The sequence below is a fragment of the Symphodus melops genome, assembly GCF_947650265.1.
Source record: "Symphodus melops genome assembly, chromosome: 7".
NCBI lineage: Eukaryota > Metazoa > Chordata > Actinopteri > Labriformes > Labridae > Symphodus > Symphodus melops.
In genome coordinates this window covers 11,257,158-11,272,911 of record NC_136697.1, presented here as the reverse complement: position 1 = coordinate 11,272,911, position 15,754 = coordinate 11,257,158, and the positions used below count along the sequence as shown (strand labels likewise).

General features: G+C 39.6%; 2 protein-coding genes across 2 annotated transcripts in view; both read left to right on the top strand.

Moving 5' to 3' along the window:
- Positions 1 to 1,121: 1,121 nt before the first annotated feature.
- Positions 1,122 to 4,892, top strand: LOC306826522 (leptin receptor gene-related protein). Its single transcript, XM_079347886.1, has 4 exons — positions 1,122 to 1,280; positions 1,603 to 1,678; positions 3,122 to 3,308; positions 3,428 to 4,892. Exons 1-4 carry the CDS (start codon positions 1,265 to 1,267, stop codon positions 3,542 to 3,544), a joined length of 396 nt encoding a protein of 131 aa, XP_079204012.1. The 5' UTR covers positions 1,122 to 1,264; the 3' UTR covers positions 3,545 to 4,892.
- Positions 4,893 to 7,931: 3,039 nt separating this feature from the next.
- Positions 7,932 to 15,754, top strand: part of LOC306826197 (3',5'-cyclic-AMP phosphodiesterase 4B-like) — a 61,728-nt gene continuing 53,905 nt past the window's right edge. The window contains exon 1 of the mRNA XM_079347372.1: positions 7,932 to 8,119. The gene's annotated coding sequence lies outside the window, so the exon portion shown is untranslated. The remainder of the gene's footprint in view (positions 8,120 to 15,754) is intronic.

Here is a 15,754-nt window from a genome sequence, read left to right as displayed (position 1 = left end):
ACAAGGCTAAATAGTGCAGTGAATGGTGCAATATTTTTTTAGTATCGATTAACAAAATAACCTTTTAACTCGTGTTATATTTTAACTTGAGTTCTTTAATTTAGGATACATTCAAAGCATATCTAGCAACATTTTCAAAAAGGGATTTTTTTTTCCCAGCCACAGTGGTTTGATTATTTCAATCCAGACAGTCGCAGCATCCAAGAGCCTGCATCTGGTCCAGCGCTGTGATCACTCATGCCCTTTGAAGTATACTGTGCCTGTCTGATGGTTTCATCCTCATATAAAACTGAACCTGAGGCCCAACAAGAGAGGGACCCAACAAGTTCATCAGAGCTCCTTTTACTGTGGGTGCTAGAGCTCTGCAATTTGAAAAGGGGCTACAAACAGGAGGCGTATCAACTGGGAGACAGTGAGCCAAGTGCACATTGGGAGGACCCTGCACCTGTACTCTCTTTGCTGTGACATTTCAAATTATCCATTTTTAAAATGGGGGATTATTTAGGAAATTAGAACACTGCAATTAGTGCAAAAAAAATGTGAAACTACTTTATCAGATGGAAAAAACACAGATTGCTTTCTTATAAAAAGTGGTTTAACTGAAGCCTTATCTCAAAGGTAATAATAAATGGCATATATTTTAAAATATAATCTTGCTTTTTACATGATAAGATTCATTTAAGAAAGTGACTATGATGCATTCTTAGATGCATTAAATATGAGTAAAACTTTGGAATTTAGAGGAGCAGAAATATAATTTTGCAAATAAAACTATCCAGTAAATACTTAAGTAGCTCAAACACTGTAGACGACAATCCTCTTACACATTACATCACTGATAAATCCCCAGTGCAGGGTCCTCATGCTGTCACGATGAAGGGAAACAACAGAGGGTGCTAACTTAACTACACCATGAAAAAATAACAATAACATTTAATGGATCTGCCTGGATGAGTAGCTAGTGACGATGATAATATTGGCCTGGATGATCACGGGGGGGTGAGGATGATGATGATGATGATGATGATGATGAAGTGCCCGCACCCCCAGGTGGCGTCCCTGTTTGTTTTGCACGCGCAGTATGACGTCGGGTCGGCGGTGTGACTGCAGCTTTAAGACGGTCACGTGACAGCAAAGAAGGGAAACTTGATGGAGGAAGCAGGAAGTTCGTTTACCTAGAAGAGAGTCTGTGCCAGTCTGAGCACATAAACAATAAACACAGAAGAACACGTCCAAAGTAGAAAAGTGTTGACCACCTATCGCTATGGCCGGCATTAAAGGTACTTATTTAAATACTCTGGTCAGTCAGCGGACTGATAAATGTCTTAGTAACATCGACGTTCATCTTTAGCGTCAACACGTCGTCAGTTTTGTCTTCAACACTATTAAAAGTCTTTACGAAATCATTTTGAAAGATAGAAGTTGAAGACTGCCTATGAGTTTCTAGGTTTTGTAAAAGCTGTATAGTTGTATTTGTTGATGCTGTTGACCCTTTTTCCCAATTTAATTCGTAATTAAACCTAGGACAACAATGTCCTGTTGTCTCTGATCGTTTTGACTAAAGCTTCTCCGTAGACGTAACATAATGTCTGTCTCCCTCAGCACTGGTTGGTTTGTCCTTCACTGGTGCTATTGGACTCACATTTCTTCTGCTGGGCTGTGCGCTGGAACAGTACGGGTAAGGATTACTGAACGTGAGGCTTTAAAGTGTCTGCACAGAGATATGTGGCTAATCTAGGCGGTGTTACCAACAGCACTTAATGAATTCAAGACTATAATATTTTTGCTGCATTTTGCTCTTTTCTTTACTTAAATTGACTTTAAATAAGTAAATGTTTAAATAATTCTGGTAATGGCTTGAAATCAAAGGATTTTTTAAAAAAATAAGACATCATAAAGACAACCAATTTAGAAAATCAATAAGTGAGAGCCCTGTCTCATAAGAAGATTTTCATGAGACTGATAAAAGAACGATATGATCCTCATTGGAGATCTTATCCCTGACACAGACTCCATTAAATGAAGGTATTTATCCTGTTCATCCTAAATGAGTCCTCTTAGTCTAATTATAGCAAAGTTGTGATACGATTTATATAAAAAGATGAGTATAAGATGTTTTCTATTGTGTGATCATGCTCGCTCATTTTTATTGAAGCTCAGATCTTTGAATGAGATAACTGTAAGACAATTTAAAGAACTTGAACTCTAGAATAAACCTTTATTTTAGAAAAAGTTGAAAACCTTACTGTGGTCTTGTTTTTTCTTTTAGCTTAGATCTTTGAATGATGAGACATCTGTACAAGAAATACAAGAAACATGACATGAAACCTTTTACAGCATGACTGTGTTTGAGACAAATGAGAAAATGTTCGAAAAACTTCTTTTGATCTTAAATAGGCCAGGCAAGTTTATGTATTTATCATTATTGGGTTTATTTAAACAAAGCAATTCAAAGTGCTTCACACAAGATATCAAAAGCGTCATTGCAGAGGAAAGAAAAGATGCATTAAAATTTAGAAATCCCTGAAATTATTCAAATTTGAAATATGTTCAAGAAAAAATAATTCAAATAAAATTAATTGAAATAAAAAGAATTGAAAGTGACAGTGCAGTGTGAAAGATTAAACTCCTCATTAAAATCGCTTAGTTAAAAGCAGCTGTAAATAAGTGTCTTCACCCTGGATTTAAATAGAGCTCATGTATGTGTAGGAGACAAAGAGAAGATTGTATCCTACATTTTACTTTGCCTTTTGGTTTGATCGGTGCATTAAAGACATATTGTCTCATGTAAGTGAAACATTACAAATGCTGTTTAAATGCCCTCTTATTTATAACCCACCGTTTCCCTTTTGTAGTGCAGGTTTTATAATAAAAGATGTGAATCTCGGCCCTGTCTCGTTCTGCTCATCTTATTCCTCCAGACTCTTCAGAAAAGTTATGCAATGTTGTTTACAGACAGTTGTCCCATGATGTACTCTTTAAAAAGTTTTTCTAATTTATTATCCATGTACTTTGAATTGCTGTTTTCCATTTTATTGTTGTTTTTTTTTGCTTTCTTTTCATGACATGCTTCAAACTCATGTCACCATTTCTCCTAACTGTTCCTAATCTTATTCTGTAGGGTATACTGGCCTCTGTTTGTGCTGATTTTCTACATATTAAGCCCCATCCCGACCTTCATATCCAGACGCCTCAGTGATGACACTGACACCTCCAGCAATGCCTGCAGAGAGCTGGCCTACTTCCTAACCACTGGCATTGTGGTATCATCTTTTGGGCTTCCCATTGTGTTGGCCCGAACGTTCTTGGTGAGCCTGAGCCATATCAGCTGTTAAAGTTATTTTCCAGCACAGTAACGCAACTAAAATAAGCGTGATGCATTTGTTTTGGACTAAAGATGACAGTGTCAATATTTCTTCTCTCACAGATCCAGTGGGGTGCCTGCGGTCTGGTGATGACAGGAAACGCTGTCATCTTCCTCACAATCTTCGGCTTTTTTGTCGTGTTTGGAGGTGGGGACGACTTCAGCTGGGAGCAGTGGTAGTGAGCCTTTAGACATGACAGAAGGGTGGGTGGATGGGTAGGTGGATAGTTCAATGGATAGACTGCAGACTGAGGGGCACATGTGTCCTGAACTCAGTGGGGGATGAAGCTCATGCACATTATAAAATACCCTGATATATTTTCAGGGATTTTTTTTTTTTTTTTTTAATGAGGGGATAATAAAGTTGGAGACAACGCATATGTTCCCCTTCAATGTGCCTTATGTCTTGGACCAGAGAGACAATGATGCCTATACTCCTCTGATGCTATAACTCCATTAGTTTCCACCTTAACCTGTGTATTTTAGCTTGTCTTGCCTTTTTGTCAACCCCCGAATCACCCCTTGTATAGCAGCTTCCTGTCATTTCTTCATTCAATATCACAAACTGATACTAAAGAGTAACTCTTGTAATGTACACTTCCGTGCTTATTTCACTATCTGTCCTCATTGCTGAAGGGGGAAGCGCCTATACTGAATGAAAGCTTACTAATAATCACTGTTTGCTGTGTGAAGTATAAAGCAGGGCAAGTTATGTTAATCTGTGCTATCTGACAACGTAGTTAAAGACCTTCTAATCAGGGGAAGATATTTTTGTACGGAGGTGATGTTTGTTAACGTTGATTTTGTTCCAAGTGCAATTGTTTACATTCTCACCAAAGAATCTTTTAGGTTGCAGAAATGTAGCACTGAAGCGTGGGTTATCAGTTGTGCCTATCACAAACATGACCCTCAAAAAGCAAGCGGAGGCATTGGAAAAAGTTGCCTGTAGTCAATCTCATACATCAGAGCGTCTTTAAGTTATTTCCAATATTCATTTATAAACCTGCAGATGAAAGAACGTCATGCTATTGACAAAATAGGACAAGTTGTGAGTTATATTTCCATGTTGAGTGGTCAATTTGTTACATTGATTTTAGTTTTTTTCAGGATAGCACTGTAGCTGCCAAGTCATTCACAGTATATTTTGATTAACAGACAAATCCCCATGATTCAATTTTGATTCATTTTTTTAAGTAGTGTTTTGTCAACAAGGGCCATTGAAATGTGTATTTTTAAATCAAGTTTTCATCCCCATGTTCAGTTTTATCAACTGACTGTTTATGAGGTTCTGAAAAGTTGTACGATGAGTCCTTTCCATGCGAGCTGTCACAAGATATCCTCGTTTCTTATTCCTTTGATTTCTAACTCTGACTGCTCCATAAGCAAATGTGTGACTGACATGATTGACAAAAAAAGTGATTTTCTTTCTGTGATGACTCCCACACTAACGCATTCTAAAAGGTAATTTCATACGCTCCCGACTGCATTTTGTTTCCCAACATTGATTAAAGGTTTATGTATAAAAAAAGTGCCTGCTTTGCTCTTGCTTTGTGTGGATGGAGAACTTTATTTAACCTCCTGCAGTAGTTATATGTACAGATGAGCAGCAAAACATAGTGACAATAGCAAACGTTAAGCCTCCTACAAAATTCAAACTTCAAATGAAGGAGGGGTAGTGTGTGGGTTTATGTGTTTTTTGTTTTCAGGTATGTTTCTGACTGGCCTGAATAAGCTACAGCCTGCTTGTCCTTACTGCCAGGAATTCAGATGTGAACAGCCCTTAAATAATTCAAATATTTTACTACATTTAATACACCGAACCACACGAACATTTAAATATGAATATCAGACCAACAACATTGTAAGTTGTGAGCAAGCTGAATGATAAAAGAATGATTAAAACAATTATTACCTTTTCATGGTTCAATGGGGCGTTCTAGAAATCTGTCATGCTGCTGCACCTTACTTTCATTTCATTAGGATCATGTGTGCCAGAGTTGAAATGCAATATAGCTGCATTCCTCTGCCTATTTGTGTGTTCTACTAAAAGCATTTTCTCTGCAATCATACGAAACGCACATTTCGATAAATGTTTTTTTCCCCCCCCCCTGAAAGACGTGTCCTGCTCTCAGTGATGGCAAGGGAACATATGTACACAACACTATGTGTTTATTGCAAGGCTATGTTTAGTTGTGTAAAGTTAGATAAATTAGTTGACAAATCAATGATTTAAGGAAGACAAAATAGCACGAAGACAAAACATGCTGTTGAATGATTTATAAGGAAGGCCATCATGGACCCCCCCATTTATTTATATCTACCTCTGGCTCTTCTTTCTTATTATGCAATTTTAATGACGTGCAATAATGCTCACTTTTTATTGACCTATTTTATTGACTTGTTGTTTGTCCAATTCACTGTCAATTGTCTGTCTGAGCTACTAGATCTCAGAATTTACCCTTTGGGATGAATAAAGGGTCTGTCTGTCTGTCTGTCTCTCTATCTCTCTCTCTCTCTCTCTCTCTCTCTCAGGGGAGTGAAAGAGAGATAGTGCTAATAAGTTGGATGCCAACAGACATCAATATGATCAAAACAGATCATGTGTGATAGAAAGGGGTGACACATTTACTTACTGAGGGTAAATAACAGAAATGTGTCACCCCATGGGGTCCATCAGAACTAGAGAGAGACCTTAAGGTGCCTATCGCTCAAGTCAACACTTTAATGTATAGGCCTACAGTGTCAGCTGACGTTCTCATGAACAGTGGTAAAGCCGTACTTGATTTATTGTGTGAAACTGAGGAGGAAAAAGAGATGAAGGCAAAGTTGAAGAAGAAGAGCCCAGGGACACCCATTCATCTCTGTTGCAGGACAGCTGTTGCCTGGCAACAGCCAAGGCATCAGAATTATTTAAAAAGACTGTTGAGTATGGCCCTGAACAGTACACAATGCTACACACAGCATGTTGCGTGCTGCTGCGATTTCCAGTAACTTGCATTTGTTTCTCACTGCAACACAATCCAGCACGACACAGAGCAAGATAAGAGTAAAATAAATAATACAACAATGAAACCGCACTAATACCGAGACCATCAAGTGGAAATGTGATGTAAGTGATGCAATAAACCACAAAACTCAAGGCAACAATGAAACAACACTATGTAATGTAAAGGCAGAACAGAACGGGGGTAAGCAGGAGCCACTTAAATAAACTAGACTGACAGATATATTTGATAAATGCTATGGAAATTTTATGTTTCATGACATAAACCATAATACTTATTTTTTCTAATTAACTACATGAGATGCCAACGCAAAAAAATTCTACTTAAACATGTATACATATTTCATGATTTAACACAAGTCAATCCAGGTTTTATCATAAATCCTTGTATCTCACTGTACAGTTTATTCAACATGATTGTGTGAGATTACGCCCTGAACATGTCATCAGATAAGAAATTCTTTTTCAGTTTTAGATTACATAAATTAATATGAGATTATCAAGATTATTTCCAGTGAAATAACAGTTTGTCAGACACACATTCGCTGTCTTTGAGAAAGCAGCACATTACAAATGTTCTCAGAGAAATGTGAAGCTTTGTTGGTTAAACTAGTTTTCAGTTGCAAACATTCATGTTACTACAACAAATAAATGTGTTATTTGGTAAAAACTACGTTTCTCTGTTGTGAAGGGGGGGCTGATCCTAGAGTTTCACTTCTCGGGTTAAAGTGTTTTTTTTACCCTTTTGGCAACAATATGTTAACAGCCTATTAACCTATATTACTGAAGCCATGCATTTTGCTTTGATGTCATGGGATAAGACTACCAGAAAGGGTGCTCAAATGATATAGTTTCGTACAGGTATGTTTTAAGTGTTATATTAAATCTTAAATCACCCTACATATTCATTAGGCTACATCACGTCCATTAAACTGATCAAGCAACAGTGTATCGGCCTATCTAGTTCAGTCAGTCCCCTGCACTTTGGTAGAGTTAACCTATACATGATACTAACACCTAATGCCTAACACAAAAGGCAAGAAACCGACCTGGATGTAATCATACCATGTGGCCTAGCCACATAGCTAGGTTATCAACAATGTTGTTTTACTTTTAATTATTCTAATTAACGTATCCACGTTATGTTGCTGACCAAAGACAGTCAGACTGACCACATTTAGAAACTGGATTACAAATAAAGGTATTCTATACAGCATTTTAATTTAGCACCATGAGTGTTTCCTTGGGCTATATAAGAATATTGGCTATGTGTCAATAATCTGTTTTGGAAGGGGTTAACGTTGAAGTAGCCTATGGTTTGCGTCACTGCCATTGACAAAGAAAATCAACTCAAATATATTCTGAAGTCAATGTCCAAGAGCCTGGGGGATTTTGGCCTCTCTTTACGGGTGAGGCTGACACATCCATCCAGATTCCAAATCAAACTCTGGCTGGAAACCAAGTGGATGCGGAGAAGGGGCTTGGGAGGGAGGGAGGGAGGGAGGGAGGGAGGGGAAGCCAGTAAAGAGAGGGAGGGCGTACGCTCTGGCAGTCATTGGTAAACGGAAGGATTTGCGTAGCCGGTATGAAAGCCAATCGATACGCTCGCGAGGTTCGTGAAGGGGAACGAGCGCGAATGGCACAAATGTATCCTGTTAAATAGGGCGCGTGCTTGTTGCAGCGGCAGAGACAGAAGATCAGACAGCGTACAACAACTGCATCAGCGCACGAGGAGCAGATGTACTCCACCGGTAAGACACGTTTGAACATTCCGCTCGGAGAAATGGTTTATAATGTCGCCTACTCGGTGTCCAGCGAAAAAGAGCATGTGTTTTTATAGCCGTTACAACTTTTAAGGAAAACGACTAATACTGGAGTGGCGTAAACCTTTCAGCTAATTTCCATCAAAGTTTGAATATTGAAATGATGAATTGCTTCAAACATTTGGAAAAGATACGGTGGCTCTTTGTGCATTCGTTTGAGTAAAAAAAAACAGTGGAAAATCTTTTTTTCCCGAGGATACCTTATCTGCAGACAGATGTCCAGAGTAGCTCTTTTGATTCAATCCTCTCACGTAGGTTTATTGTCTGAACGTAGGATGTGCTCTTCATCTCTCTTTCTTTTCACAGTCGCTTTTTTTGCCAGTATGTGTCCACAATGTATTTTAAGCATTTCCCACGAGTGTTCCCTGATATTCACAGGGTGGAAGGTGTTTATTTGAATGGACAGTAGAGTTTGGTACGATGAAGAGGTGCTTGGTGAAAAGGGACACATTTGTGGAGCCTGTAAGTGGACAGCTTAGTTAGAGGTTTGGTCTATACACTAAAGTGTTTTCGATGCAATTACACAGTCAATCAGCGTTCATTAAGAGATGAAGTCTGAGTAAAATAAGGTCAGGATAAATGGATCCAGTTGGGCTTTTTATTTCACTCAACAGGAGAAGTCAACATGCTTCTGTGACTTAATATATCAGAGGTGTCATTACAGAGTGACCTTTCTATGATCTGGAAATGATCTTTTATAGGTCATCTCTACATTAGGGATTGTTTTGAGTCGACCTTTAAACTAGTTTATCTTGCTTGCCACAGCCTTGCCAAATTTTCACTGAAGGGCTGATGGACACGTTTAATGGGGGGGGGGATTGAATCTATATGATAAGTAACATTAACCGTTTATTGTATTGTCGTGCCACCCTTTCATTGATCTCTGCACCTGTAACGCTGTCTTGCATGTGCTGCCGACAGGGCTGGGAGAATTTGTAACCTAAGAACGTCGATCGAATAGTCTATAAACCAAACTGTGATGAAAGTACATTATGATTTCTTCCTGATTTATAATATTGTGCATGTATGAGCATTTGAGTTTGTGTGTCAACTGTTCTGTGGCAGCACTGCTGTTCACTCCTGGCTGGTCACATGGGCAGTGTTACAACCGTCACATGTCTACCCATCTACCCAATTTTCTCCGTTTGCAAAATGAATGAAGGATTATCTTATTTTATCTCCTGTCATATTCCATCTTGACGGGGATTTTTAGACGGAGAATAAGACTTTCCTGGACCAGCAGATGCATAAGGCTGCCCTAAGTTTGCTGCTGACTTAAAATTCTCAATCAATATCTGTTAAAAACATGCTAAATCATGGTCAGATCTGAAGTCTGGCTGATGATGGGTGAGGTTCTGGTTGGAGGATGTGGGATAACATTGCTGAGCCCTTTGAGTAATTGATTTTATTTTTTCATTTCCACTCTTTTTTTTTTTTTTTGAATGAATGTGTAGCTGCACATTAGTTTTTCATCCAACAAGCTCACCTCCTACCACAGCGGAGAAGTTTCACTGACATTTTGAAACACTGTCATAGTTCCCTCCCTTACATTTCAGAAGGGCACCCTTTAAGCCCAGCGTGCAGCTCTCTGTGGTCGCCTCAGTCATCTGATGTGATCCCAACTCGCCACTGTCCTTTTAGTGCTGAAACAACAGAGCACATACATCCAGCTTCTAGTTTAAAGAGCTCTGGATGCCAGACTGATGACTCACTTACTGGCTGCTTGTTGGCTTTACTGGTGATGTGGTCAATATACAGCCTTTTCTGTCTCTGAATGTTGATGTTTCCAGCTGATGAATACATGCCGTCTGTGTGCTGCTTTGCAGACTGGGTGAGTGTTTGTTATACTGGGAGCTGATGGGGAACACAGAGAGCTTTGTGTTCGTTTGTGTATGATGGTTAAACGTTCGTGAGAGTGTGAATTCGTTGGATTGTAATCTGGACAGTGCATTTGATAACGGTCATGGATTAAGAGAAGCACAGCAATGAAAGTGGATTTCTGAAGTGAAAAAGGGGAACAGAGCAAACTTTTGTGTGCAGTCAAAGTTTGCTCCAACAACTCAGACCTATCCAAACTTGTACTACATCTCTTTTATGCGTCTATAAGATCCAGTGTAAATACCTTTTTGTTTCCCTTTCTGTGATTGTTGGACTTTTTCCCTTTTTTTTTTTTTGCCTCGACATGATTACATACAGTAGTCAGGATTTTTTTGTTGTTAATCAATCACTTCAGCGTGACAACAAATAGCCTTTTTTTTCTTTTTCTTGTTTTTGTTGTTGCAGTGATATGTGATCCGTCCACTTTCAATCCATACATCTCTTGTCTTCTAGGCTGACAGTCTGCTGACGTGAATTCCGGCTTATCATTACACATCTGACTCGAGGAGAAAAAAATAAATCTTCATCTGTGAGTACACTTCTTTTCTTGTCTGTGCCGGGATGTTGTGGTGGGTATCAGTTTTCCCCTGTGAGTCTTATTGCTGAGCAAGGAGTGGCGTCATTTTCTCAGTGTCAATGATGCTTTTGGCTGACAGTACTGAACAGAATTTACAGGAAGTTGTCCAGTTGAAAGGATATTTCTTTCTTACAGATAGATCATGGAGCACATGCATTGGTAAAGCTGAAATGCTCTGATGGATCAGTCAAATGACAAAAAGTGAAACTGCAACTGTTTGTTGCTACTTTGTTTTTCAAAAAAGGACATCAAACTAAATGAATTTCATCATTTAATAAATTAGATTACATAGTAGGCCTTCTGCACGTCCTTGACTCTCTGACTCGTGTGTTATGATTCCTCCTAAAAGCTTGAATCCACAGAGCTTCCAAAGAGAAGTTTTTCTGCATTAAAAGATGACAGCGTGCTGACACAGACTCTACTTCCATCACAACACTGCAATGGAAGTTAAACAGGGACTTGAATATGATGCGGTAATTAGAGTGGGTGGGGGGTTAAAGATATGAAAGGAAGGCGCTCGCTCATAGTTATCTTCTTTTTTCAGTCACTCCAATAATCACTGACTCATCCAGTCAGCAGCGTCATGTGTCCTGGCCCACCAGTTTGAACTCCTTTCTTTACTTGGTTTGATAGCTGCTGTCTTAGCGCAGCGTCACAGCGATATGAATCACGCATTGTCCATAGAAATCATCCATAACAAAGTGGACAGGCAAAATCAATACTTCATAAGATACTCAACGTGTATCCCTAATTCTAAGGTTTCCATGCTATGTGATTTAAGTCGAATCGTTTCCAGGTTAAGATAAATGAGTGAAAACTATATATAAGACTTTTTCTCTGTTCGACTTGCTGTTCTCTAAAACACGTCCGAACATCTATTCCATCTTTTTCTTGCTTCGATGAACTATCGTTTCCACGGACACGGTGGATAACCAAGGAGGCACAGATGCAGTAAAAACCTGAATAAATACTTACTGAATAAACGCATGTTTGAGAAAAGAGGAATGCAAACGCCAATGCTGGAAATAGAGCAGTAACACTGAGCGGTGTTAAAGTATTTTCTGATTGTTTCTTAGCGATTACACTCAGGGGGGGGGAAAAAAAGAAGTAAATGCGTCATCATCTTTCTGCAGTTTTTTTTTTCTTTACATGTAAACACACTCTTTCTTGTCAGCTGTGGTCTCGAGTCGGTTAGATTGTTGAACAGAAATGACCACAGTACAGCAACATAATGAGGAGAAGAGTGCAGAGCGTGAGCTGCAAACCGCTTCCTCTGGATTATGTATGATACCTGAGGTGGAATATTTAAAATGGATTTACACCTCTGGGCTGGAGGAATTCAGCGTTGTGTGCCTTTTTGGTACTTTAAACAGTATTTAAAATGAGTTGGTATGTACTCACTGGCTGTTCTGTAACAGCATTGAGCATCAGTAGGTTAGTTAATGAAAAGATCCCAGTTCTGACTTCTATTGTTCGTTTGTTTTTTACGTGGTAAAGAAACGGGGATAAATATCTTCCGTTTGTTTTTGTTGCTAATATCAAAGTTAAAATTTTGTTGTCATGACAACCCCAACCATATGCTTGTAGTTGACTTTGGGCAGTGAAGTTTAACAATGAAACGCAGGTTTGTAAATCCCCACAATGGTTACATGTGGAGATAGCTTAGCATCATAATATCATCCTGAGCCAGGGTGAAAATACCCAACACATGGTGTGACAGCTTTTGAGGCTGAGGAGGCTCCTGTGACATGTGGTCCAGGGGCAATGAGGCTGCCCTGTCCACTCTCTTTTCTGTCCAGTACTGGAGGGCAGCGGGTTCCCTGCATGTGGCCCCCACAGTGACGTCATCTCTCAGCTGTCACAAATCACTGTGTTGTTTCTCTCCCTCCTCTACAAACTCCTCTCAGCCCTCAGTTCAGCTGCAGTGTGCTACACTGAATATGACCAGTGCAGCCAAGTTTCCACCATGGCACAGTTCATTTATGTTGATTGGCATGTTTTGTGTCTTTGGGGCAATAGTTCATAAACGTATAAGGTGTTGAACGATGTTTGAAAGCTCTCTACTCAGATGACAAAATGAAATCGAAGGTGAAATGAACTTGACAACACATGCATGTAGAAGTGTATTCTACACTCTGATATTATTCTAAGCTGATGTATAAGGAGTGTGTTTTTAACATCCACAGAAGGAGTTAGTTTACAGATGCCTTCATGAACACTTGAAGATTAGAACACCTGCCCAGTGTTTAACAAACTCATTTTCATGAATGTGGAATCTTAAACTGTAAATGTAGAACACGAGAATCACAGCAGACCAAACAAACCTGTTGCAGTTATTAAAGGTGTTTCACTTCCAACTTTTTTTTTTATTTATGGAAAGTCAAAGACCTGCTGAGAATGTTTTTTTGTTTTTTTAATCTTTTTTTTTTTTAAATCTTTTTAGAAAATATTACAATGTTTTGCCAGGTTTCCAAAGGAACAGAGCAGCTTTTCCTGAAAGTGTCTGACAACACGTACGAGGGTGCCGATGTGAGACTGCAGCAGGATATTATCTGGTAGATTGTGCTCTAACTAGCTGTAGATTGGTTGGTTTGAATAAGTTATAATTTGTGTTGTATCTTGCAGGTGTTGAGGCTGACTTGGTCAGTGAATGCTTGGGCACCTGAAAGTGATGCACCAGCTGCTTTGTGAGTCGGATAAACCCACACAAACCGTGTAGGAAGCAGGGATAAGATTAGAAAATTGTTAGACTCATAATGTGTTCCAGCCTTAAAGCACAGCGAGCTCCAAACCAAAGTTAATAACACACTTCATTCATACTTAGAGAACCAACAGTTCTGATTGATATCTGTATGACTGAAAGGAAAAGTGATAAGTCTACCAGAGTGTGAACACAAAATGGATTTAAAGACTTTTGGCACTAAATGTGATGAATGGATTTAAAGCTAGCTTACAGTGAAGCGCTTCAGTGACTTGCTCATGTTGCAAAGCAGCAGCTACTCTAAGTAGCTCTTCACTTTTATATATTTCATTAAGATGTTCCTGTCCAAGAAATTCCATGAATTAAAAAAAAAATAATAATAATGAACAGGCTCCAAAGGGGATTTGTAACCAGGCGCAATTAATTGTCATTAATTTCCGACAATAAGCCAAGCCTTTCTAAAACCTCATTGTATCGGCATGCACGGGGCCAGGATCACGTCTGTTCCCATGAGCATCTGAGATGATCCATCCAGAGTCTGTTTCGTTCATAGGCTCTGGGCCCAGTTTCAAAGATTGACGTCAAAGTTTGACTTTAGAGAAGTGACAGTGTATGGAAGTAACAACATGAGTTATATTTTTTTAAATGCGTGTCGAGAATGATGTCATTAAACACAGTGTCATTAAACACAGTGTGTGTGTAAGATGTCGATCTCGAGCTGTGACTAAAGTGGTCACGGTGTGTGTTAAAATGAAATGAATGTGGGGAAAGCCACCTCCAAACAAGGCCTGCTTTCTCTATCAACAGCTGTCGTGTCTTGTGATGAGAGACGCGCGTTGCTCCGCTACACGCTCATGATTGTTTTTAATGACTTTGAAGCACATGTAGAAACTAGATTAAATGACACTGAATTGATGAAGCAAAGCTCCTTTTCCTCGATTTTTGGATTTCTCTTCTAAGTGGTTCCGTCGTTTTGCTGTTGATCTGACCTCTCCGCTCGGTATTGAGAGACCGTTGTGAAGTGAATTCATCGCTTTCATGTTGCACAGACGGCTCATTGTTCGAAAGCGGAGCCAGCGAACATAAGATCAGCGCAGTTCGCAACATGGTCTTCTTGAGCCTACTTTGTTTTGACGCCACAAAAGCTACCTTTGTGTGGGTGTCCAGTGATTTTCAAACATGTGACGTCGACTGATTTGCCCTCTCCAGCTCTCCATTGTGCGTGGACGTCCTGTGGCATGGATGGACCGGTCAGATGGGAACATTTTCTCACTGCTGCCAGAAACGCAGCCTCGATGACCTTTTGTTTACAACATGCAACAGAAAAATGCAAATGCTGGTCGTAGTCGTAGCACTCTGAATGTACCAAATACTCTCCCATGCTGTCGGAGACAGATGCCCTTGGTTATCATTGGTCCATCATACCAATCACTGACTTAAACTGAGCCAAAGGCTCCAAGTCTGTCAACCAAAGGAGCGCATGAACGCTGAACATACAGCTGTTACATACAGGTCTTGGAGAAGCAATTTGCAATGACCATGCGATGTTACCCCCCTACCCCCCCCCCCCCCCCCCCCCCCCCCCCCAGATGGAAAGCTTGGTGCTTGTTTTTATAACTGGAAGCAGCAGTGTCTTTTGCCCAATGTTCGTCTTTGTGGTGTGCCTTATGGTCATCTAATGATCTTTTAAGGGGTCTTTTTTTAAATGAAATGACGTTTGTTTGCTGGCTCTAGCATTATTATTGGTTTATTTTTAATTATTCAGTCAGCTTAAAAAAAATAGAGACTACAAATAATTGGAGCTCTGACAAAGTCCACAGACACACAGTCCTGTTTAGGAAAATCTGGCTGGGTAACTAACCAGCTGAGCAAAACACCATACAAAAGGCATCAGTGGCATGACTGGGTCAACTCAGTGGCATGCTTCAGAGATAATCACTTGTATTCATTATTGAACACTTACTGTGGCTGTGAAATTGGATTGCATGATTCCTTTGTCGTTTTCCTCGTGCAGAGAACACTCTCTGCAGACTTCACGGCTCGGATGGTCTTGAGAGAAATGTTTTTCTTTGTTTTGCTGCCTTGAACATTGTTGTTGTGATGTCTTGGGGGATACAGCAATCATCAAAACTGGATTTTGTTTACCAAACGGGCACAGTCAAATTCTGTGTGCCATCTGAAAAATCACACTAAGTGGTCTCTGTGCGACTGAAAACATCCCCTAATAGCTTGTTATAAAAAATAACACAGCTGTATTGTTAGGTTATTGAGCTCCTTTGTGGGTATTTTGAACATAGTGCTTCTCTACTCAAAGGACACACGACTGTGCTGTGGACCTTTCCTCTAATGGTCATTGAAGCTGGAAACTCTTGTTGGATCGTATCTGATAATGCTGGATTGGCATGAT

What these genes read in the sequence shown, in the direction of transcription:
- LOC306826522 (XM_079347886.1), top strand. An exon ending in TGTGCGCTGGAACAGTACGG is followed by an intron (nt 1,679 to 3,121) that starts GTAAGGATTACT and finishes CTTATTCTGTAG; the next exon opens with GGTATACTGGCCTCTGTTTG. An exon ending in TGTTGGCCCGAACGTTCTTG is followed by an intron (nt 3,309 to 3,427) that starts GTGAGCCTGAGC and finishes CTTCTCTCACAG; the next exon opens with ATCCAGTGGGGTGCCTGCGG.